The sequence below is a fragment of the Anabrus simplex genome, chromosome 3 (assembly GCF_040414725.1).
Source record: "Anabrus simplex isolate iqAnaSimp1 chromosome 3, ASM4041472v1, whole genome shotgun sequence".
Classification (NCBI taxonomy): Eukaryota; Metazoa; Arthropoda; class Insecta; order Orthoptera; family Tettigoniidae; genus Anabrus; species Anabrus simplex.
Window position 1 is genome coordinate 331,630,412 of NC_090267.1, and position 26,794 is coordinate 331,657,205.

General features: G+C 40.3%; 1 protein-coding gene across 2 annotated transcripts in view; it reads left to right on the forward strand.

Annotated features, from left to right (window-relative positions):
• The window catches only part of LOC136866328 (multidrug resistance protein homolog 49), a 322,764-nt gene that overhangs the window by 130,193 nt on the left and 165,777 nt on the right, over positions 1 to 26,794 (forward strand). Inside the window, exons 1-2 of one of the 2 annotated variants that reach the window (XM_067143178.2) lie at positions 762 to 845; positions 22,775 to 22,864. In XM_067143178.2, the coding sequence (XP_066999279.2) occupies positions 817 to 845; positions 22,775 to 22,864 (119 nt within the window). In that variant the 5' untranslated portion in view covers positions 762 to 816. Of the gene's footprint in view, positions 1 to 761; positions 846 to 22,774; positions 22,865 to 26,794 lie in introns of those variants that run through there. The other variant, XM_067143179.2, reaches the window with a different exon arrangement.

The following is a 26,794-nucleotide window of genomic DNA, read 5'->3' on the forward strand; positions in this document are numbered from 1 at the left end:
AGGGTCCCGGGTTCGATTCCCGGCCGAATCGGGAATTTTAACCTACATTGGTTAATTCCAATGGCCCGGGGGCTGGGTGTTTGTGCCGTCCCCAACATCCCTGCACTCACACACCACACATAACACTATCCTTCACCACAATAACACGCAGTTGCCTACACATGGCAGCTATTGCCACTAGTGGCGATTGACAGGATACCATTTATTTACACGTCCCTATAGATCTTCCTTTATTCCAGGTTGTTGAGACCGGGCGAGTTGGTCGTGCGGTTAGGGGCGCGCTGTGAGCTTGCATCCAGGAGATAGTGGGTTCGAATCCCACTGTCGGCAGCCCTGAAGATGGTTTTCCGTGGTTTCCCATTTTCACACCAGGCAAATGCTGGGGCTTTACGTTCATTAAGGCCACGGCCGCTTCCTTCCAACTCCTAGGCCTTTCCTATCCCATCGTCGCCATAAGACCTATCTGTGTCGGTCCGACGTAAAACCACTAGCAAAAAAAAGTTTTTGAGACCCGTATTATATAATCAATTAATAATTTTATAACAGGGGTTGCGAACCAGGCAAAGACCTCTTTAAACAATCGTCGTCGTCACCAGAAACTGTACCGGCGTGCAATATTTGTAGCTAAATACTGGCTGCTGGTGACATATACAGTAAGGATGTCGTCACATGGAGATGAGCTTCCTTCACTGTTATCTGATGAGCACGTGACAACTTTTATCACTTGTGCGGGCTTATAAAATAATGTCCCAAACCCGGAACAACTTCAAAGTGGTGCGGTAAAGTGACAAGGAGTACAGGTGCAGGATTGTTCAAATGGCGTTTGCAGGAGCGGCTCAACACAGGTGAGTTAGTTACCTGTCTTCAGACTGACACAACACCTCGGAGAAATATTGTTTTTGTTACTTCATATACAAATGCCGAGGTGCCGGAAATTTATCCCGCAGTACTTCTTTTACGAGCCCCTGAATCAACTGACACGAACACCTTTAGATACCATCGAACTGAACGGGGAGTGCACCCGTCAACTGCTCTTCTACCGTTTGAGCCACTTTGCTCGGCAGAATGTCTAATGGTCTGTGAAGTGTGTAGTGGTCGTTGTAGAGGCTAGAACTGGGAAGACCGAGCCAGTTGGCTGTGCGGTTCAGGGTAGGGATGTGCGTGTGCAGTCTTGAGCTCTTCCGGCCCAGCTCACTGTGATGGAGCGCCCGAAGGACCTAGACCTACGATCCGAGCCTCAGAGCCCATTGACCGACTCGTTAAATGCCAGCGCCTATGTTCCAACGAAATAAAATTTATAATTTATGCTTATAAACATTGTTGTACAACGTTTTGATAAAAAAAAGTACCGCTAAATAGCACGAAGTATATAGTATATGCATTGTTTTTGTAATGCAATGGCGCATACAATAACAATCTTAAAATGAAATACAAACATTTGAATCAAAGGAATAAATGCAAATGTTGCAAAAAGTATAGCATTGTAAATACAGTAGAACCTCATTAATTCGGACCCCCTTAGTCCGGACTTCGCTTAATCCGGACAGCCTTTTAATAAGACATAAATGCAATTACAGAAAGCTCTGAAACGGATGAATATGTCCAGAATGAAGCAGATAATATTACTAACCCTAAGCCAAAACTTAGTGAAATTAAACACCATCTAAACATTGGCTCATTTCGTAATTATTTTGTTTAATTAGGACTTTCATTTATCCGGACAACCTAGAGCCTCAATTGGTCCGGATTATTGAGGTTCTACTGTAATACAAACAGGAAGAACATCGTCAACCGCTGTTATGGCATCTGTCTGTTGAGAAACACACAGTAACTTAACAGTGTTCCACAAATAGTAGTACCGGTACGTAAACAAAAGCCTTTCCGAATATGAATCCATCATAAACACTGAGAGTCATTCATTAGAAAGTCCGGCTCCATGGCTAAATTGTTGGTCTGCTGGTCTATGGTCCCGGGGGTCCCGCATGCGTTTCCCGGCCGAATCGAAGATTTTAACCTGTATTGATTGATTCTTCTGGCTCGGGGCGTAGGTACCTTCAACATTGGAATTCATATTAGGTAGGACCCCATCCTCACAGACGCGGAGATTGCATGTAGGGCGTCAACTCGAAAGACCTGCATCAGGCCTCTACAAATACCATACGCCATTATTATTATTATTATTATTATTATTATTATTATTATTATTATTATTATTATTATTATTTACATCGTTATGCCCTACTTAGGAGCTCGATTGAAACAGCTTAGCTGATGTGTTGGCCTTCTTCTCCTCCCAAAATCTCTTCATCCTCTCGCTGAGCTTCTTCCTTCGTTCTTCTGTCAAGTTATAGTGGCACTAGTGTTGGGGTTGTTTTCAGACTGAAAAAAGTTCTGAATTTACATATATCCTGTACAATGCCATCCGTGATGTTGATTTCATGGAGATCTGTTTCAGTTTCACGAAGCCAGCTGTTGTTGGTTTAAGATGAAAGGGGCAGGTTGAGATTTCTTTTAGTTAGTCTGTTACTGTTCATTCTGACAACAATAACAACAGTTATAATTGTTGTTCACCAGAAAGACAAATGGTACAGTTATTTTTGAAAGGGCCTCACTTCAAAACCTTAAATTTTCAAGAAGGAAGGAAAACATCTACGGGTGAGTATATGGAATGCAACAGGATGAGCTTTCCAATGTTTAAAGAACAGAATGAAATGGATATTTTGCCATTACCGCAGTTGCTAAGTTTTACAATCTCCTTGAAAAAAGAAGTCCTAAATCAAGTCTCTTTCTTTAGGAAGTAATTCATACGCTTGTGTTTTTAGTAGTGTGTTAAGTTGATGTTTTTACTCATACATTTTCACAGTATTGTAACTCTAATCGAAGTATGAAAGTACATACAAAATTCTTTCATTGATCATCATCAGCAGCAGGAGCAGCAGCGTTACGTTACAGGCCATTTCATCAAATCATCATAGACATACCTATATTCATGCGGAATATAGTCTAATCAAGCAAACGTTAAATGTCTTGCATTTTGTTCCTGTTAATAGCACTGGTCCAGTGTAAGCCTTTTCAAAATTATAAACAACGGACACTTCTGGAAATAAAAGATAGAATATGAGCTTATCGAATCCTCTTACGTATTCAGAAGCCATAACACCTGACTGTAACTTATATGTTCAAAATGCATGAAGGAACATGCTTGAAACCTGACTTTCTGGCATTTTGGAACATTTCTACCTTATGATTCGTTCGACAACTCCCCTTTCGTGTAGTATGTTGGTCACCACTTAGATATTGTGGATATCTTCAGTTTCTGTTAGCTTTATGGTGAACTTTAGTTTTTTGGAAGCAATAACAATCATTTCACGATATTCTTTCACCGTATACTCTCTCTCTTCTGGTTACCCGTTTCACCATGGAAAATTTTCTGTCACATACATTATACTAATGTCCACGAATCGAAATAAACGCTTCCACTTTATCAAAACGTTTAGCGTCCACTAAAGGTGCGCACATTCGAATCATACAGTGATTATTCTTACTTTGCCCACCGCAACTGTCAGAAAACAAACGTAGCTCTTTGAAATTTTCTGGTGCATATTCTTTCATATAATCAAATAGGAAGGAGCACACTTCTTTTGCTTCTTTCTTCGCAATGCCTTCATGGTATACATCCATTACAGACTCATTATTCTTCATGTTATAGATACAAAATACATTTACCCATAGCCGCCGAAGATAAAATACATCCTGTATAGGGAGTTTCGGTAGTGGCAAGTTTTGCATAAAGTCAAAACAAATACAAAGAAATGAATCACTATGCTTGCTTTCTTCCTCATTCATTTTCATGCTCTTGGAGATAGATGGCATATGTTGAAGATCACCATTGAAAGGGCATTACTCCAGGAGCAAAGCCCTTTCAAAAATGGCGTTGCTGTAACGAAGTCCCAAAAACACATTTACAATATATGGAATAAAGCCCTTTTCATGCATAACGATGTATTTATGTGTAGGCTATATAATCTGATACCGTTATTAACACACTGCCTAAATTTGGAGAAAGGCCTTTTCAAAAATGACTATCAAATAGTTAAATTGTAACCCTTAGTTCGCTCGAAGCACTTGTGGCTGGTGAATTAACGCCAATCTGCACAGCTTGGGATAATCGGTTAGTTACGTTCACCTGGGTTTCTCAGTGCTGTAGTGATGTACAGCATCACTTCGTCGACCTGTGTGCGCCTTGAAAGAGTTTTCCACTGTTTAGGCCTACTACGATTTTTTGGTGGTTCCTCAGAGGACACAGCTGCCTACGTCTTCCGCGGCTTCACCCGCTCCTAAAACATAAAACTATGTTACAAATAAATTGTGAAATGCATCAGTAAGTTATCGATCACGCATGCATGTATAAAAAGCATAGACCAAACCAAACCAAACCCCATGGCACTACAGCCCTTGAAGGGCCTTGGCCTACCAAGCGACCGCTGCTCAGCCCGAAGGCCTGCAGATTATGAGGTGTCGTGTGGTCAGGACGACGAATCCTCTCGGCCGTTATTCTTGGCTTTCTAGACCATAAAAAGCATAGGCCTACCTATATGTACCAACCTGTGGGCACAAGCGTCACATCTCGCAGAACAGTATAGTTTACTGTACAGGGTCATCCGTTTGGGATGTCAGAAAAGTAAAACGCTATACACAAGAAACTATGCACATTTATTGCTTGTTAACGGTCCATACATGTTAAGGAGAGTCTGGAGTATGGTAGCGCTGTTAACGGAGCGGTTGTTTACGGAGCGGAGGCTCCGGGCGCTTTCAATCGGTGCCTCCGGAGAACCTCCGATTGAATTACAAGCGCGTAGTTTAAACTTGGTACGGGAGAAATGAACGAGCATTTTCACAGGAATTTATAACTTGTCACTATTATCGTGTAAACTAGGTCCCTCAGTTTATACCGGTACCCTTATTATTGGTCGATAATACAGATAGCATTCTTACGTACAAACATTGAATGATCGAACTCGATAGCTGCAGTCGCTTAAGTGCGGCCAGTGTCTAGTATTCGGGAGATAGTAGATTCGAACCCCACTGTCGGCAGCCCTGAAAATGGTTTCCCGTGGTTTCCCATTTTCACACCAGGCAAATGCTGGGGTTGTACCTTAATTAAGGCTACGGCCGCTTCCTTCCCACTCCTAGCCCTTCCCTGTCCCATCGTCGCCATAAGACCTATCTGTGTCGGCGCGACGTAAAACAACTAGCAAAAAAAAAAAAAAAAAAAGACATTGAATGACAAGCGCGTAGTGTGAACTTCATACGGGAGGAATGAACGAGCATTCTCATATGAATTTATAACTTGTCGCTATTATTGCGCGAAACTACACTCCTTCTTTAACTTTTTTTAATGCTATATGTTCGGGGCGTCGACCTTTGAAGATCTTTTGCCTCTACTTGCACCATATGTGAGGAAACCTGCGTGTATTATGTAAATGGCGGTAGTGTAAAGTGTTGAATGTGATGAAAGGAACATTAAGGATGACACAAACACCCAGACCCCAGACCAGTGATATTAATAACTTAAATAAAAAACTCTGAACCGGCCAGGAATCGAACCCGGGGCCGCCGGGTGACAGGCGGACGTGTTGCCACATACACCGTGAGACCGGTGTTTACGAGTTGTTTGTGCCATGTTTTACAGCGCAGCACTTACAGACTTGAACCGCTTGAACTCCTCCGTCCACTCGTAAATAATCATCCTTTACTTTTGCACGTCTTTCGCGTTTTTTACATATGTCCAGAAATTAAAAGCGAATTCAAATTTAACTTGAAACTACTGTATTCTAGTGCCAATACAATGGGAATATTTCCATAATGATAATAATAATAATAATAATAATAATAATAATAATAATAATAATAATGAACGAAGTGTATGTACTGTGTAAGTTCTGCACAGGTAGGGCCTGCACTTTTCTGAGAAACAACTGAACCTCTTTAGATATATTGTTTGTTGTATCTACAGGTATATGGGGTATGTATTATATGTCGATATAATTGCATTTTCTTGATAACAAATGAGAGGATGCATTAATTATTCTGAATGACTATACGTTCTTTGTTAAGGGGTATTGTATGGAATATCGGTTATATAGATCAATTTTTGTTTATGTAGGTAACGATTTTTATAGGGCGCCTACATTCATGGACGTAAGTTTGAAATTACAGCCCACTAAGTCCTTACACTCGGAGCTACTGTTGCGAATAGAGCTGGGAACGGAGCAGTTCCTCCTATGATTGCAATCGGTAGTGCGAGTGAGCGCTCCCTCCGGTATTCTCCGGTAGTAAACTGTTGCTGGGAAACCAATCGGTGCTTCGGCACGCGAGCGGAGGGCGAGCGGAGGACGGAGCAACAGTACTGAATGTGTGCCTCGCTTGCCGTTCCATCCGTGGTGCGCAACAGATGTGCTAGCGACATAGTAAATACTGCTTTATAAGTATGACGAAGGAGAATATAGGAAATATATACATTCTCATTTATCGTTCGTGTTTCATTTGTCGATTACTTTTGTAAAAATTTGCTTTACGTCATGCCGTCTTATGACGACGATGTGATAGGAACGGCTAAGGAGAGTAATTTCTAGGCGTGAAAATAGAAAACGACGTAAAACCATCTTCAGAGCTGCCGACAGTGGGGTTCGAACCCACTTTCATCCGGAAGATAGTGGGATCGAATCCCACTGTCGGCAGCCTTGAAGATGGTTTTCCGTGGCTTCCCACTTCTCCAGGAAAATGCCGGGATGGTACCTAACTGAAGGCCACGGTCGCTTCCTTCCCACTCCCAAACCTTCCCTATCCCATCGTCGCCATAAGACTTATCTGTGTCGGTGCGACATAAAACAAAACCCAAAGTCTCACGCTCCAGGACACTGTCCTTGAGGCGGTATAGGTGGGATCCCTCTCTGCGTCCGAGGGAACACCCAACCCTGGAGGGTAAATTGATGGAAGGATTATTATTATTATTATTATTATTATTATTATTATTATTATTATTATTATTATTATTATTATTATTATTGTACTCCCATAACCACTTCTGTGGTTTTCTGTGACGTTAAGGTGCCGACATTTTGTCCCATAGGAGTTCTTTCATGTGCCGGTACAGTAGCGGCGATTAGGGGGGGCGAGAGGGGACAGTCGCCCCTCTACTTTGTGGAGAACACTTTGCATTTGTATTCCATTTTAGCTGGACGAAACAAGGAATTATAGGAATTATTAAAACAAGCAATTTGTACAAGCCCTGTTGTCTTATCAGCTAATTATTTGCTTTAATTAATAACGAAATTATTAGCGGAAATACGCAACAAAGTCGTTCACGCGGTTAACCGATTTGTATAGCGCCACAGCGAGTACTGTAGTGGAGACTTTGTATGTGCTGTGAGGAAGGGTACGCGTGCATTCGTTAGTCTGGCAGTCTATTTAGTGTCAGTTAGTTTTTTTTAGTTTGTAGTCAAATACTAAATGATTTTAATTATATAATCACGCCGTACGTCTATTTAATTGTAATACATGTGTAATATTGTTCCTCTAGTGAAAGTTTTATTGTATAGTATTGAATCAAAATCTCAAATAAATATTATCAACACAGGTAAGTTGGTAGGCTGAGAATCTTTACCTCTCTGTCGAAATTCCATTTAGTAGCTTTTTTTTTTCAGTTTTAATGTATAACGTATATACCCCCCCCCCCCCGCTATATCCCACAAACTGGGGTACTTTGTTGTCTTTACATTTTTTGCCCCCCTACTTCTAATTCCCAATCGCCGCTACTGCCGGTACACCTGACCACCTTCAGGTACCGCCGAGCAAAGTCGGAAATGAAACCGCAAGCTTGAGCTCAGAAGGCCAGCGCTCTACCGTCTGAACTACTCAGCCCGGTACAGCATATAACCAGTTTCAATCAGTTCGTACTCTTCAGTAAAAATTGAAATGGCGTATGACTTTTAGTGCCGAGAGTATCTGAGGACAAGTTCGGCTCACCAGATGCAGGTGCGCGTTGTGATGTGGATGAAATGATGATGAAGACGACACATACACCCAGTTCCAGCGCCAGCGAAATTAGCCAATTAAGGTCAAAATTCCCGAACCTGCCGGGAATCGAACCCGGGACCCCTGTGACCAAAGGCCAGTATGCTAACCATTTAGCCATGGAGCCGGATGTACTGTTCCGTAATAAATGAGCTACGAGTATAATTAATGTAAGAACATCGTATATAATACATGTTTACATGCAATGGAATATAATTACCACTTAAACGATTTTACTACCAGTATTAATAATATTGTTAACGCATTTGCAACGGTATAATATATGCCAATATTCAATCTACAGTATTCCATCCACCTGCACCTATTGCAAACTGAACGTCAGCAGATCAAAATCTGTTATTCATAACGTAACAAATAATGCGGCGATCTTGAAACGACTACATCATTTGAATGACAAACGTAGGGGAACACATGCATCTGTGGAATTAGTACTGAAATCTAAATTGTAATTCCTCCTAAGATCACCGTTGCAACATTGCCCACATCAAAGCATTTGAATTTTCCGCCAGTGAATTCAATCGGAGGACTACCGAAGGTCTCCGGAGGAGCGCTGTAATCGTATTATCCGATTCAATCAACAGGAGGTCCGCCTCCTCTTCACAGCGCTACTCTATGGTCTGGAGTTTGTGTTACAGCACATTATCACTCAACATATCCATCAACGCGCGTGCGGCACAAACGATACCTCAGTGGCACGCAGCACATCTGGAGTGATTTGCTGAAAGGCCGCTGTAATCTCCCTCCGTAGGTCAGCCAGATTCTGTGGTCTTCGTGCGTACACTATCGACTTGACGTAGCCCCATACAAAAAAAAAAATCTGGAGGGGTTAGGTCAGGGTTATTAGGAGGCCATGGGATAGGTCCACCACCGCCGCACCAGCGATCGTTGAATATGAGTCGAGCTCCGTAATTCAGCTGTGTCAGTGCTTGCATGCGCTGTATAAGGTATGGATGCATGTGAAGATAACGCATAACAATCCTGTGACATATTGTGTATGGTGTATCCTGCTCTTCTGATAAGCAGCTGAGTGACTTTCGTGGAGTCTGCGTCATGGCTTGTCGAATATCTTCCTCCTTGTTGCTATCACGCCGCCTTCCACCTGTGTGAGGCATCTGCAATCCATTTTCCAAAAACATGTTGTACCATTTAACAATGCCCCGATGTGATGGGACATGCCTAACGTTGAACTGACGTCTGAAAGCTCGCTGGGTCTCCATTACACCATACGACACACTGAGCGCGCGCGATAACTTGTACCGCCTCTGTACCTGACATCTGGTGATTGCACTATGAACTACACTGCTGCATTTTCTCGAAGTCATTGTTGCAAAGAGAGTCATTGTTAACTTCCATCATTGTCACGCACATTACAGAAAATTGCGTAGATAATAGTACGTTTACATGCAGGATTCAGAGTACACTTCCCGTATTGAAAACGCTATGTAAACGGGGACTTGAGTCTCAAGGTCGATACGGTAAAATCTGGGATCGTATCGTACTCGGCTCGAATTGAGTTCCATGTAAACGCGGATCGTACTGAGATCGTATTGAAAACGACTGCGCACACATTCCATGTTTGTTCTGACAAAATCAACAACACTAAAGTTCTGTCGAAATAACAAATATAATAAGCCAGTAAATATATTTACCTGTACAAATGATCAGCAACTGCAATCATATTATAAGACGACCAGCCCTGGCAATTAAATCACGGTAACCTGTTGGGGGTAAAATTGGAATGTGCGTTCTATCTCTTGCACCAATTACATATGGAATACCACACATACTTTCAAAACTGAAAGTTATCTCCTGGGCTTCTACCTCATTTGGCGTTTTTAAATTCTAAGAGGTGATATCGATTTTATTACAATTCTGCATCGTCTGTTTACGTCGATGTTGCCTGGCGGATTCAATACGATACCGGTACGGTACTCAAATACTACATGTAAACGGGGATCGTACTCAATACGGTAAGTGTACTCAAATCGATCTCAATCCCCATGTAAACGTACTAATATATGCATCAACATAATAGCTATAACGTTATACTTTTGACATCCCAAACGGATGGCACTGTATTTCTTTCAACAGTTAGCAAAGCTAGGTTCTCGGAGGCCCCGCTGCAGAAGGTCTAAATGGCCATTTTAGGAGTTCTAAGCCTAATTTACGCATTATATTATAAATTAGACTTAACCAAACATAAACAATAAGTATACATACGTAATACGGTTTTGCAAATTTGAAGAAGAATTGTATCAAATAATGAGATGCTAATTGTTTGATCTAGATTTGCCTAAAACGTTAGTCACTCACGTATGATTACAGTAAGATCAACAGGATCAAAACAGGTGTTATTCAGAACTTAATGTCTTATCGAATTAAAATAATAATAAACTTCTCAAAATAACTTGGTCTTGCATGGATAAATTAGTTGAACTGTTTAGAAAATTAAAATAGTTAAATATTATTTAACTGCAATACTAGTAGGCATTGCGTAGTAAACGTAAGGCAATTTAAAGTAATAAAAACAAAGGCTAAAATTTAACAAAACTTAAAAGTACAAATTTTATTTATATCAGGAAAACGATATTTTTATTCAACAGTAAAAGAACACACATTAAACTTCAAATCTGATTTGTATATCGGCAAAGATATTAATGAATTTATCAACGTTAATCTGTCACCCTTTCATTTTCTATTGGCAAGAGGAAGTCCACCTTAATTGGGAGTGCACCAGTTGCACCAGCCTATGCCGCTGCCTTTGAACGTCGGAACTCATCGTCAGTCCATGAAAACAAGGCGAGAGAAATTGCGCCATCCTGTGGTAGATGTGCAACTGTAATTTTTCTATTAGAAATGTAGAACACCTTTTCACCATCCTCGTGACTTCTTTGTCATTAGCTCTCAGCTCACAGTGATTTTTGAATCTGTGAAACCACAGCAGTACATTCTGAATGGTTACCTTTCTTGAACATTGCAAGTTATCCGTGGCATCTTATGAGTAACAGCTGCAAGAAATTAGTTACATCCTGCCTCAAACCACTGTCTCCATTTTACTTTTTAGTTTTGTCTGCTTTCACATACCACCGACGTTGGAGCTAAACAGCATTTCTCGAATATTTTGTTAAACTGATAGAAAACCGATTGACAATTTGTAACTTTGAATTTCGTCGGGTTTTCACGACTTCAAATAGTGTTCCTTCGAATAATGCCACTATATCAATTCTTTACAGAATTCCACAGTTTTATGTATTATTCTTAGAACAATCAATATTTCCTGTCCTTCGGTATTTTAGGAAGTCGTCACTGAACTTATACCTCAATACCGTATTAAGAGTGTGCTAAATACGGGATTTGAGAAAAGCCTTCTTCAATTTCAAACGCCCAACAAGCCGCATTGTTATTTGATTTCCTGAATAATACTGTCGCCAGACTTCGATGCTTCAGGGGAGATGCATGTGAATATTATTCTACTTTTGAGGACCCAATGATGGATTAAATGAACAGTGAAGCGATATGAAATGATTATTTTTATTATTGTCAGTCCACATATCAGTTGTACCTGCACAACGATTCTCTCTCTTTGCCTCTACAACTTCTAGGATAACCGAACGACGAGTATCGTTGGCTAGCTCATGGCATCGGCATGTAACAATTGTTCAATGAGGTAGTACATCGAAAGTTAATGTTTTCGAATTCCTGGCCTAAGTTAATTAGTTCTTCTGCCACCTTCCGAAACCTACGGCCCAACCCAACGCTGAATGGCCGCGCATTTCTACACAAGCCTCAGTAATATCACGTTTTCCTGCCCTACTGATTGTGGAAATGTTGGTCGAAGGTGGTAGTCGTGGTGGTGATTATTGTTTTAAGAGGAAATGCAACTAGGCAGCCAACCTCTATTAACATTAACCAGAGAGAAAATAATGGAGTGCGACACTTCGAAAAGTAAAGGTGACGGCCAAAGAAAGACAGGGACCACGAAAGGCGTGAAAATGGAGGACTTCTTAGGCCTTGACACCTAACACCGCAGGAGTTGGAAAAGAACGACAGTTGACCAAGGGAGATCGAATATGGTAGCTTAAACTGAGAAGCTTGGCACAAGTAAGTTGAAGCAATGCCAGGATTCAGCTAAGAGCCCCGTGGTTACCAACCCACGCTCACAAGTTGAGTTCCTGGGGACCTCTTTATGTTGCCTCCTACTACAGGCAGAGGATACCGTGGAAGTTATTATACCGCCCCCACCGACAGGGAGTAAAAGACAATGAATCTCCAAGGACGCAAGATGACTTACTATTAAACAACCCAACAATTTTAACTGTATGGAAAGTCCCTCTGAATTTTCAACTCTCAGGTACAAGACTGCTCCATAGACACACTGGGTAGCGTCAGTGAAAGAACGCATTGACCGAAGACTCTTCTGAGCAAGTGGCCGAGCGGTTTGAGTCGCGTAGCTATCACCTTACATTCGGGAGATAGTGGGTTCGAACCCTACTGTCAGCAGCCCTGAAGATGGGTTTCCGTGTTTTCCCATTTCCGCACCAAGCACGTGGTGGGACCGTATCTTAATTAAATCCACGGTCGCTTTCATCCCATTCCTAGCCCTTTCGTTCCCTATCGTCGCCATAAGACCTACCTATGTCGGTGCGACGTAAAGCAAATTGTAAACAAACGAACAAACGAACAAACAAACAAACAAACAAACAAACAAACAAATAAAAACATCATCTGCTTTCTTCCATCAGTGACTAGTCGAGGAACGTTTGTGTGCAAGTAAATGATTTCACTGAAACATTGTGTGAATTCATTCATTACTAATAGTTACAAGGGGAGGAGAGTCCCAGTTCTTTTGGGGTTGTTTTTGTGATTTCTCAGTCGCCTCACTTTTGCATGTTTCCTGTAACAGGTACTTGAAAGATATCAGCGCAGGGTTGAGAAATCTGTCACAGATTTTCTGGATTACGGACAATAACCTTCTCGTCTTAAGAACATCTTGTAAGCAAAGTGGTTCAGCCTCGATTTCAACTGCTAATGTATCCCGTTTTTTGTTCTTCAAACCTAGAACTTTCGTGAAACTGTGACAATCAGTTTCACTCTCACAATCAACTGTCTCAGTCCTTGAGGCATGTTGCTCTGACGTTGTTGACTTCTTAATTCAATCTTTTAATCTCTGGCGTGGTAGTCCTCCCACCATAGGAAACTGACGTAGTCTCGATTCTCCAAATGTTAGCAGTAACTCCGATATTCCTTTCCCGAAATCTAAGAAGCACCTCAGGGATTCTTTGAATACAGTTTCGACCTTTCTCCAATCACTGAGCGAGACCATCTTCCGTCTTTCAGGAAGCATAAACACAGAACGAACAGGGGTGGTGAGACTTCAATATCAACGGGCGATATGGAAGACAATGGCATGACGTTTCCACCTCTTCTTGTGGTAACTCTTTGATACATCAGTCCTCCCATTCATTAAAATCTGAGTATAATATTATGCATGAGATCTGACTGCTGTAACTTCTGAGTAGTTGACTGAATCCTTTCCTCGGCTGTTTATTGGAGGAGAGCTCTGGATGTCACCTCACTCCAAAGAGGACCAACTTCGTATCGTCCATCTTCTTTCCCCCGTATAGTATTCCGAAGCTTCTCCCCAGTTTCTCGCTTCTGGTCGACAGCTGATTTGACCTGTGAAGGTTTTTGAACCCTAATAGTTTCTAGATTCCATAGCTCTGAAACTGATCAATCATTAGGCCACACACCGTATAAAATGATTGTGTTGTACAGTGGTGGTGGTTATTCTTTTAAGAGGAAGTGCAAGGTGATTACTGTTTTGAGATGAAGTACAACTAGGCAGCTATCCTCTATATAACACTAAACAGAGAGAAAAAATGAAAGGGATCCGACGCTTTGAAAAAGTGAAGGTATCGGTCAAAGAAAGACAAGGGCCACAAAGGAAGTGAAAATGAAAAAATCCCTAAGCCTCCATACATAATACCGTCAAGGTCAGAAAAGACCAAGAGTTGACCAAGGGAGCTTGGATAGGATAGATGAAAGTGAGGAATCAGCTAAGGGCCCCGTGGTTGCCAACCCACACTCCCCCAAGTTGGAAGCCTTTCGTCCCCCTTTTAGTCACCTTTTATGACAGACAGCGAATACCCCGGATGTTGTTGTGCCGCTCCTACTCACGAGGATCTCGACAAAGTCCAGCCCAGTTTAGTCTCAATGGCTGTGAGACCTTAAGTGGGATGACATTTTTCCTGTGAGAATTGTGGCATACTCGTCCATTCCTGTAAGTTGTCACCAGTGTCACTGGTCGTAATTTTCTTCACTCTCATTTCAGTCATCAACTGCGGGGGATGGATTGACAAATTCTTGAATGAACTCTTACTTCGCCTTTACAGCTGAAACTTCCTCTCGGTTTCTAGAATTTAATTCTGAACCTCTTGTGACTCTTCGGATATCTGACTCCCACCAAACGAAACATAACTCACTGTCTCTTCAACACAAGGTTTCAGTCCAAGCTCTTAAGCCGTTTCCTTGTGGCGGTACAATCGTTGAGATCCACAATCCGAAAAAACCCTCAACTTTTTTTTTTCAGGCTCCATTAAACCATAAGTGTTTGCCTTGTATATTTCCGGAGACATGACTAACATGCATATTACCACAAGTCGTCCGACTCGTTGGCTGAACGGTCAGCGTACTGGCCTTCGGTTCAGAGGGTCCCGGGTTCGATTCCCGGCCGGGTCGGGGATTTTAACCTTAATTGGTTAATTCCAATGGCACGGGGGCTGGGTGTATGTGTTGTATTCATCAACATTTCATCCTCATCACGACGCGCAGGTCGCCTACGGGAGTCAAATAGAAAGACCTGCACCTGGTGAGCCGAACCCGTCCTGGGATATCCCGGCACTAAAAGCCATACAACATTTCCATTTCCACCACAACTTAAGCAGTGAACATTTGACAGTTCTTCGACAGGTGATTATGTCGCAAACACTTTTATTTTCCTTATCCTTTGTCCTCCTTTCATCAAGGGTCATACTTCTAATTTTAAATCACTTTTTGCTGATCATGAGTTTTCCCACAAATGATTAAAGATTCATCTGAGCTGCTATAAAGGGCTGCAACACTTGGGGGGCTCATTCGAAATGAAAATACACAGCTTGTTTCCAGTTTCAACAGGGTCAGGAATGGCTTGAATGAAAGCCCCATTTAGTGGTGAGGATAGGAATTGTGCCAGCTGTCGAAGCCTATCGCACTCTTCTGGAGCAGTGATTAATGAGTGACAGATGAAATTAAATAATATTGGAGAGTGTTGCTGGAATGAAAGATGACTAGGGAAACTGGAGTACCTAAGGATAAACCTGTCCCATCTCTACTTTGTCCAGCACAAATCTGACATGGAGCAACAGGGATTTGAACCACGGAACCTAGCAGTGAGATGCCGGTACGCTGCCACCTGAGCTATGGAGGCTCATTATTTAATTTGCTTCTTTGGCATAGAAAAACCTTCCTTCTCTTGCTTGCCTTTCACCTCCAAGTTTCCAAAACCTATCTGAGCCATCAGAATCTGCTGCTCATTTTCGACTTCATGTTGACAAAATTCACGAGACATTTCAGCTGTGTCAATTTCCACCTTCTATACTCTCAGCTTGTTTGGAAACCTCACTTCTCTTATATTCTATAGAGGTAAGGGGAGGAAAAAAGGTGATGTATCACTGTTCTTGTTATAGTATGTCTTTCTTCTTTGTTATTTTAGCTGACGATGACCTCTAAGCTAGGTTGAAACATGTCCTAGGTAGTTTTTCTAAACAGACCATTTATTGAATGGTAAATGTGTATTGAACAGGTGGAGTTTATATAATTAAATTCTTTTAGAATTTAATCTTAGTCAGTACAGAACTGGAATGAAGTTCATTACTTGTAATAAGAAAACTCTCTACTATACTAGGACAACAAAACTCCCTCTTGTAACTAATTGACAACCGAGCTCGATAGCTGCAGTCACTCAAGTGCAGCCAGTATCCAGTATTTGGGAGCTAGTGGGTTCGAACCCCAATGTCGGCAACCCTGAAGATGGTTTTCCGTGATTTCCCATTTTCACACCAGGCAAATGCTGGTTCTGTACCTTAAGGCCATGGTCGCTTCCTTCCCAGTCCTAGTCTTTTCTGTCCCATCGTCGCCATAAGACCTATCTGTGTTGGTGCGATGTAAAGCCAATAGCAGAAAAAGAAAACCTAATTGACAATATTTTGGCGTTTAACCTGCTAACAGTTAATGACAGAGCAAGTCAATCTAGGCTAATTAACCAAACAAACAGGGTCCTCCAAGGAGACCCACTCAGTCCGGCATTATTAAACTTATTGACCCACGATGTAATCGAAGAAGTAGTGTCAGAAGAAATAACAATGCTTCTTTAATTTCCTTCTTTTCCCCCCCCTTTTTTGTGTGTGTGTGTTAAGAATGAAGCCGTATTTCAACTTAGTTACATGTAACTAAAACTTTTCAGTCTGTCAAACACACAGCAATTACATTATAAATTATAACACTATAAACATACCTGTAAACATACCTGTGTGATAGTGATATTTTTACAGGTATGTTTATAATAACTTATTATAATTTATAATATAATTGCTGTGTGCTTGACAGACTGAAAATTTTTTGTTACATGTCTTTACTTTCCTCTCAAAAAGTAGGCTGGATCTACAAGAAGTACTAAACAAATTGTGGTCCCAAAATAATGAACTAGACATAAACACCAATAAAACCAAAGTCATGAAATTCAGGAACGGAGGAAACATTTCCGAGATGGATAGTTTCCATTATGGAAATGACTATTCAGAGCTGGTGGATTTGTATAAGTACCTCAGATTAACACTTCCTCCAAGTCAAGGGGAAAACCTCCACAAAGCATACTGAAGAAAGGTGCACTACTGCCATCAAAGCCTCCTTTGACATTAAGAACATTGAAAAACTATTGCTTGACACAATCTGCCTATTTCAGATCAAGATTAATCTGATAGCATCCTACGCAGTTACCAAAATTTGGACCCACCTGACTCCCGCTAAGCTGAGTAGACTAGAGGCAGTGAAAGCAAGTTACTTGCGCAGAGCTCTTCGATTATCCAGGACTACAAGGATCAGACTCTTCTACCTCTTGGCTGCCTTAGATTCCTTTATCAAGGAGATGGCGACAGAGTACAGCCTGGTGCATATGCCAGCATATGAAGCCACATAAGAGAAATGAAAGGTACGGCAAATGCAGTAGATCTAGAATGGAAGGAGCCAAATTTTCCTGCTGTGGCACATATTTCCAAGAATGGCTGCACACGGATTCCACTTCAGAATCTGTAACCAAAGAAGTGCTCCTGCATCCTATGTGGACAACAATATAATCAGTGTCACTTACTCAACTGCAAAGAGAGGACAAACTCTCTAGCATTTTATGCAAATGACAAAAACTTTGCATAATACCCCATTGTATACATCATCTTTATTTACACAGTGTGTTTGATACATATTATCAAAATCGGACTTCTCTGTCATGCTCGCAGTGTTTCTTTGGGCAGGCAAATTCTACGAGAGAAAACCATGTGCTTGGATTTGCACATGCCGGATAGGTACTTAGAGAGTGTAAATGCGATTTGAATTTAATCGATAAAGCATAAAATGGAAGTTTATCATGCTACATAATATTCGAAGTCATCAATTTTAGTTCTCTAACATACAACAGCAACAAAAGATTATCTCTGGCTTGGGAATAATTGTCTGATGTCTGTGGGTAACCATGAACAATCTCGTATGGTTCAGTATTTTCTTCCGTAGATAGTTTTAAGTACTGAAACTTATCACTGTCATGTAAGGTGTTATCTTCATGGATCTTTTGAAACTGAGACCAAAATCCTAACCACTCATTGAGATCTCCATTAAATTTCTTTATTTCTACTTTAGACGATTAGTAAGTTCTTACATCATCTCCCTTTCTAATACATCTTAAAGGTGAAATAACTACTACTTGAAGTGATTTCCTTTGTTCTGATCTTATCATCATCATCTTCATTTCCCGTTTCCAGGTTGTGAAACAAGGACCTCCATTGCTGCCTGTCTCTCCACCACGCTTCTCCTTCTTTAAGTACATGTTCCAATTTTCCTCCTCTTGTCTCTATGCACTCCCACACTGAATCTGTCCACCTCTTTCGGGGTCTTCCTCGTGGTCTCTTTCCTGTTAACTTCTCTGAAAAAGGCTTTTTTTTGGCACTCTCTCTCCCATTCTCATTGCATGCCCATACCACTTTAGCTTTGTTGTTTCTTTCCTGTCTTGAAGTTTCAAGATTCCTGTCCTTTTCCTTATCTCTTCATTTCTAATTCTATCCTTTCTGGTCTTGCCCTTGATATCTCTTAGGAATTCCATCTCCGCTGCCTGTATTCTACTCTCCTCTCATTTTGTTGTAGTCCACGATCCAGCTGCATAGATTAGTATGGGTTCACAATAGGTTGAATATAATACTTTCTTACATTTCTTCAGGACATCTTGGTTCCACAAAATACCCCTTACACTCTGGTAGAAGCTGTTTGCTAGTTGTATTCTTTTTCCAATTTCCTCGGGAATCTTTCCATCTTCTGTGATCACACTTCCCAAGTACTTGAAACTTTTAATCACTTCCAGAATTTTACCATTCAGTTTTATCTTTCCCCGTCCTTCCTTCCTTCCTTCCCCTTGTCATCACTATTGTTTTACTTCTCTCTGTGCTTACTTTCATCCCTAATTTTTCTCTCTCTTAATTCCACACATCTACTTGTTTTTGCACTTCCGTTTCATCCTCACTATATCATCTGCAAACAACATGACTTGTTCTGACCTTAATAACCTCAAAATTGTCATAGTACCGGTACTTCTCGGTACCGGTACTCTGTCTCTCTGCTATTATATTTTGGTCATCTTGGCCACTGTCTAATAACAGATCCATCACTTTTACATTCAACACGTGTAGCTCTGCCATTAAAGCTTCTAGCGTAGCAATGTTAGACTCAAGTTATAGAACTCGGAGGTTATTTCTGTTGCAAGAAGCAACTGAATGGCAACTAAATCTAGTTATTTCTTTGTAACACATTGTTAAACATTGTTAAGTCAGTTGGAGTACTTCACTTTCACTACTGCACACACCTTTCATTCCTTTCTTCGACAGAAAGCTCGATATTCTATCACTTCGGTGGTCACAAGTTAAATAAAAAACAAAAACTAAAAAAAAACGAAGGGAAATTGTAGAATTAATTATCTGATTCCATTTAATTTTATTCCTTATCAAATTAATAAGAACCGTAACCATTACCGTGCATCTTATTTCACCTACCGTATTAATTTGATCGTCATTTTCCCATTTCCAGCTGACACCAGGTGGGAGCAAATGAATGGATGAAAACCATAACGGTATAAGTAGCATTTTGGTCATTCAGAGAAAAAGGCATTTAAACATCTTCAACACTCATATAAAGCATGCTATTTGTAGTTATACCACCCATCACTAGAGCACAGAATATTACCGCTATCACTTGTATATCTTTTTTGCTGGTGGAAGGATACATCCTCCCGGAGTTACATCCAACACTTAACTCATTTCTTTAAAAATGTCACTTATACCATTATGGTTTTCATCCATTCATATGATTCCTCTCCACTTTGTTCTATCGTTCCATCCTCCTCCTTCCACACAATATTCCAATGTTAAACCATTTCCATGACATTGTTTGGCGGTAGCTTGTCTGTGCCTGACCGAGTCATTAGTACACCTAGTGACACTGCAACTTTTGACGTCAGCTGTTGGTCAGCTTGTTTCCAATAGTGGTTTATGAGCTCCACATTCCCCCTGATTATCGTGAGTGTGAGCGGAGAGTTCTCCAGGTAAAGTGCCTCACAAGCTGCGTTTGCCTTCTCCACCAGCATTTGTAACATTGTCTAAATTAGCATCTGGCCGCATGCAAGGAGCATGCAACACATTCTTCCCATTACACTTGCAATCGCTATCATCTGTGAAATCAAAGGCTTTGTCATCTTTCACTGTATTTCATCTTTGCTCGAACATTCAACAAGCTCAAAATAATCTAATAGCTTTGATTTTGAACCACTATCATAACTCCCTCTGTAGATCAGTGGTAGAGTGTCTGCCTCGGGATCCCAAGATTGCGGGTTCTAAGTTCGGCAGAGGGAGCCGATTATTTGAAGGGTGGAAAGAAAAATTTGACACTCCATGTCATTTGATATTGGAATGTACAATTTCTTTGGTCACACATTTGATGTTCTCATGGAAAATATAATTAAAACTTCATTTTCAATGTAATCTGTGATCCAAGTTTGCTACTCAACATGGCTACATTTTGAATGATGACACTGAGCGTGTCTGCTTCATGAGATTTGCAGATGATCAATCTGTGACTGCTTGCAGCATCAGATCAGCTATTTGAGTATGACACAACAAAAAATCTATTTTCATCCATAGGCCTAGAAATTAATGCCAGGAGGAGGAGGAGGAGGAGGAGGAGGATGATGATGATCCAGACACCTATATGAAATTGCACTTAGACTTTACCCATATCACGTTCCCTATTATTGGACATCAATCTGCGGTGGGTCCACCATTCACCTTTATGACAGCTTTAACTCTGCTGGGTGAGGTGTCAATGTCTGCGGAGGAATGGCAGCCCATTCTTCCTCGAGCCTAAACCAGAAAAGGTTGTGATGTTGGACGCTGGGGTCTGGAGTGAAGTCGACATTCTAACTCATCCCAAAGGTGCTCCGCTGGGATCAGGTCGGGACTTTGGGCAGGCTAGTCCATTTCAGGAATGTTATTACCTTACAGATGCATCTTCATGACAGGATGCACTGTCATGCACAACCATAGTCTCTGAACTTGTCCTCTACTGAAAGCAGTACACAATGGTTTAAAATGTTTTCATGTCCTTCTGCATTCAGAGTTTTCTTAAGTGCAATAAGGGGACCACACCCTAACCACGAGAAACACCCTCATGCCACAACACCACCTCTTCTGTATTTCACTGTTGACACTACACATGATTGCAGGTAATGTTTTCCAGGCATTTGCCAAACCCATACCCTTCCATAGGATTGTCACAGGGTTTCCAGTCATCCACTGTCCAGTGGCGTTGCTCTTTACAGCACGTTGAGCGTTGCTTAACATTGATTACAGAAATGTTTGGCTTATGAGCAGCAGCTCGACCATTGTTACCTGTTCTTTTTAACTCTCAACATATAATCATGCTGGCTGGACTGCTGGTAGTACTTTGGAACTCATGAGTGATTCCTTCCATTGATTTCTTAGGATTTTTTTTACAACCACCCTCCACAATGCTTGATGGTCCCTGTCCCTCATTAAATGAGGTCTGCCCGGTCTTGATTTAGCTGCGGTTGTTCCTTCGCATTTCCACTTCACAATCACATCACCAACAGTCGACTTGGGCAGCTTTGGGAGGGTTGAAATGTTCCAGATGGATTTGTTATTCAGGTGACCAGTCCAAATTTGAAGTCCCTGAACTCTCCTGACCAACCCACTTTGGTGTTACTGTTTCTCTACTGTCGACACAATATTCCCCACCTCCTTTTATACTATAAGAAATAAATACCTGTTTCAATACAATATATCAGGTAAATAATATTACATCAGTCTTAGGACTAGTTTCTGCCACTTAGTGGCCATCTTCAGCCGAATAAAAATTTATACTTGCGGGTCTGCCTCTCGCGACATCTAGGGTTCCATTCTGCATTGCATAGGAGTGTCCAGATACTTTTCAAATCCCCAAGTCATGTAGTACCCTTCCTCTTTCAACTATCGTAATGTCAGATAGCCCAGCATGTAACGTAACACAATTGGAAAATATTTACCTAGTTTCACATGATATCGACTTGGTCAAGACAGACATTGAAACTGAACCGCAAGTTGGTCATATGTTCATATTATTAGCTGCTCTCCTTGGAGGCTCAGGTTTGATACCCGGTATTGCCAGAAATGAAAGATTTGCATGAGGGCTGGTATATGGTTAATAAGATACTTGCAGCTTGCCTATATTGGGAGTGTGCCTAAAAAGAACTGCACTACTTTGGGACGAGGATATGAATTTATATTTTGTCTGCCTCTGTAGTGTAATGGTTAGCACTATTAGCCGTTGTCCTCAGGAGCCTGGGTTCGATTCCCAAGATTGTCAGAAATTGATCATGGCAGAAGTTCTGTCATGTAGTTAAAAAGGTACAGGTCACTAACAAAAAATGAACACGTGGCATATGTAAGTTTCTCACAAATACACTCTTCTCAGAAACAAACCTGTATGTATGTTTGTTGTAGGTATCCACAGGATTTGTATCTACATTCAACTGTTCCATTTTAATAATAATTAAGTCTGATAAAATATTAAATTTGAGGAACATACATGCTCATTTTTTGAATGACTGTACATGCAGCTCACTTCCATTTGGGGTCTACCTGTAAAGAGCTGCAGCCCCTCAGGATGAGAACATGAATTTGCTTATTTTGTCTTAAGACATGGAAAGGTTTGTAATCTAACAAAAATAATAATTTTTCATAATGTACAGAGAGAATGCATGTTTTAGTTTTTTATTCTTCTTATTATTATTATTTGTTGTTGTTATTAAGTACAAATCTTTTGCTTGTTTCAGAACCATGAGGGACAGCAAATCAGATTGTCTCAACGGAATCAATATAAAGATAGAAGAGATCAATGGATACAAAAAGTCCTCGTTTGATGTGTAAGTATCTTATTGTAGGACCATTACAGGGACAAATTTCTATGGAAGTTTTCCGTGCTGTCCCATTTTTATACCAGATAAATGATGAGGCTATATCTTAATTTAAGGCCGCAGTCACTTTCTTTCCTAGCCCATCATCACCATGTCGAATTGTTACCTAAAGATGGTGAAATTAATCTTGACAACAACTGCAATACAGTACAAAGTACTCAGCTCAAGTTTTTGTAGACAGTAATCAATTAGCATGTATATTTCCTGTGGATTTAAGAAGCAATTAATTGGTCACCAATAATATGGATCGACTAATATGTCAAAAATCAAAATACAGGACAATAATTATATACATTTAACTTGATTAGCTACAAGAGAGTAGTTAAGCTAATATGTTTGTGTCAGATGTTCACTAACAAGCAAGTAGGCTATGCTGTTTGGGTCAAGCAGCTGTGAGCTTGCATTCGGGAGTTGGTGGATTCAAACACAATCGTTGGCAGCCATGAAGATGGTTTTCCGTGGTTTCCCATTTTTACAGCAGATAAATGCTGAGGCTGTATCTTAATTTAAGGCTGCTGTCGCTTCCTTTCCTATTCCATTGTCGTTATAAGAGCTCTCTGTATAGGTGTGACATAAAACAAGTAGCACTAACACAAAAGCACTCTAGATGATCTGGAAAACTGAACTGCACGGATTTAATCATGGGGTAACAATAAATTTCTGTTGCTATGTTAAGGATTTTTATCCTGTAATTGTCCATGTCATAGCCACTCAGTTCCCAGCTTCAGGGCATATTGTATGTCCAAATAACAATAGCCTGCAAAAAAAAAAAAAAAAAAAAAAAAAAAACACTTTTTTTGTGCAGCAAAAATGAAAATAGGTGGGTTTTATGAATTTCTTAATGCAGAATTCGAGAAAAAATTAGTTTTGGCGTATCATATCTGGTTTAGTTGCAATTTTACAAAATGTTTTGTTCTTACGTAAAATTGTTGATACTTAGTATTGATTAAATTTGATATATTAATGTAAATTTCTGCTTGCAAAATGTAATCATATTTTGCATGCATTAAATACACATAAATGCTGCTTTGTAAGCAAGTAGGTGGTTTGTATTATATTTTTAATGTATATTGAAATTCGTGAAACTGAAGCATAAAGCGCCTATTTAGTTTCGGCTGTACAGTTGCTTTTAAATTAATATAATCGTACCTTGAATAAAAATTACATGGTTAAACATACATAGTTTTGTTACTTATATTATGTGCAGGTTAGATTCACACCTCCGTCTTTTTCCGTTTTCAGTGGAATTTCCAGGTTTTTTAAGTTCTTGAATGACCTCTAGAAGGGTCATCTCGTGCAATCGACCAACAGTAATCGGCCATCATATTCACATCCCAACGTCCCTGATAGCATCGTTCTGCATCTTTGAGATCCTGGTGAAACCTTTCACCTTGTTCTTCACTGACAGTTCCTAAATTTGGAGGGAAATAATCCAGATGCAAAGCTAAGAAATTAAGCTTAAGGCTCACATTACAACTGAGTTCCTTAAACTTGACCAACATTTCCCTTACAATTTCTTTGTATTGAGGGTTCTTAATGTTGCCAAGGAATTTAGTCACTACATCTTTGAATGCGTTCCATGCCTCTTTCTCAATTTTGGTCATCGTGTCTGTGAAAGTTTTATCCTTCATCAGTTTACAAATCTGTGGTCCATCAAATACGCCTTCTTTGATTTTTGCATCTGATAATGAGGGAAATTTAGTGGATAAATATTGGAAGCATAGGCTACTTTTATCTAATGCCTTGACATACTGTTTCATCAATCCTAATTTGATGTGCAAGGGTGGAAGTAGAATTTTTTCACGGTCAATAAGACTTGCATTCAATACATTTTTGGACCCTGGTTGTAGTTGTTTCCTTTCTGGCCAATTCACTGTATCCCAATGTTTATCCCATGCCATTCGCATAGGAAACAGGGAAATTTTGTATAGCCTTTTTGTTGTCCCAGCAACAATCCAATGATCTTCAAATCACTGCAAATTTGCCACCCATGCTCATGATATTTAATTTTTTCAAGCACCAACTTTAAGGTCTCGTATGTTTCAGAAATTTTTGTGGAGTGTGCAAGTGGTATGGATGCCAGAACATTTGTATTATGAAGCAAAACAGCCTTTAAACTTCTTTTGGAAGAGTCAATAAAAAAACGCCAGTTACTAGGATCATGCTCTTTTTCTCCCAATTGACGTAGAAGATTTGAAACATCCGTACAAAATACAAGTTCATCTTCTTGAGTATAATACTTTCGGAATTCTTTGTCATGATTTTGGTACCAGGAAAATGTAACACCGCGTGCCAATATATTCTTTTCGCGCAGTCTTGAACCAAGTAATTCACTTTTTTCTTTGGTTAGCTCTAAGTCCCTTATCAGATAATCCTACATACCTCGCGGTCTATTGCGTATCTGAGGGAGTTTGTTATGAATTTACCTGAAACCCCCAACTACAAAATGAAAATTTAGACAGCAATAAACCTATAATAAAATGCAAACAATAACAAATCAAATTGCATAGTTGTATTCTAAAAAAGTTGCGCGAGAACATCTCTCAACATTACATCTTACGAATTCATGCAGATACTGAAACACCGAATTGCGTCAAAACTAGACAAGATAGGAAAAAAATAGAATCATTTTTGGAATCGGGGCAGTGATTTCCATACTAATTACATATTTTCTATTTTACCATAAAATCATGTTGGCTAGTGTAATTAGTGATACTGCAGTAATCTTGGTAACTTGAGTTACGATATAGGTTTCATTCTTATTCAAGAACAAAATGGTGGTAAATCAATGTTGCTGGCTTCTAATCATCAGTACTAGATTCTTGACATGCATAAAGTGTGGAACAGGTTGTTACTTTGAATCTGAAATTTCTGGCTATGTAATTTGTATAATATAGGATTTATTGTGTAAGTAAAGAGATAACTGTGGATTTACAAGCATATAATTATTGGATCATTATATTAGATTTTTAAGTGTTTACATTCATATGCTTCATTTGTTTAACCCAGATCCATTTCCTGCTTGTTGCTATTTAATAATAATAATAATAATAATAATAATCAATTGTACGGCCTTGGACACCATGATGCAAAACTTCTGAAGTGATGCCATCTCAATGGCCTGCCTCCCAATTTTGACATTCCGATTATGCTGCTATCTAGCAGAGAAAGCGGAATTCTACTGAACGAATAATATAGCTTGGTTAATTTAATTTTGTCAGGTGACTGTGTGAATGTGCACTACCAGAGATCTTTAACATGCCAACAACAATGACACGGAGTATCAAGATTTTTGACCATTTTCTAAAAATAGACTACCTCAGCCAGGACTGGAATGTGGGATTATGATACACTAGAGCGCAATTACTACCTGATGGTACAAAACCTTACGTGTGCATTAAATGAGGTTTGTATGCGGACGAGTCCATGCGCTTGACCTGGCAGGTTTGATCCTGGCTCAGTCCGGTGGTATTGGTGCTCAAATATGTCAGGCTCATATTGGTAGATTTACTGGCACGTTAAAGAACTCCTGTAGGACAACATTCCAACACCTTGGCATCTCCAAAAACCATAAAGAGTTAGTGGGATGTAAAAATCAATAACATTATTATTAGTCCATGTGCTGCAGTGGAAGTCCTTCGTTAGTTGCTATGCAAGTGTTCACATCGGCTCCTGGTCCGTGCTGCTTCTGCTGGCAACTAGGCTTCATTTCGCTCCCAGTGGCACAGCAGTAGTAATCCCTCCACTATCTTTCTTCCCGTTCTATCCACTCTAAGTTTGTGGCTTGGCGCAGGTTTGTGCCGTCAGATAGTAATCGCACTCTACCACTGGTTCACCAAGGCAACTTACTATTTCATGAAGGATTCAGTATTTCTGCAA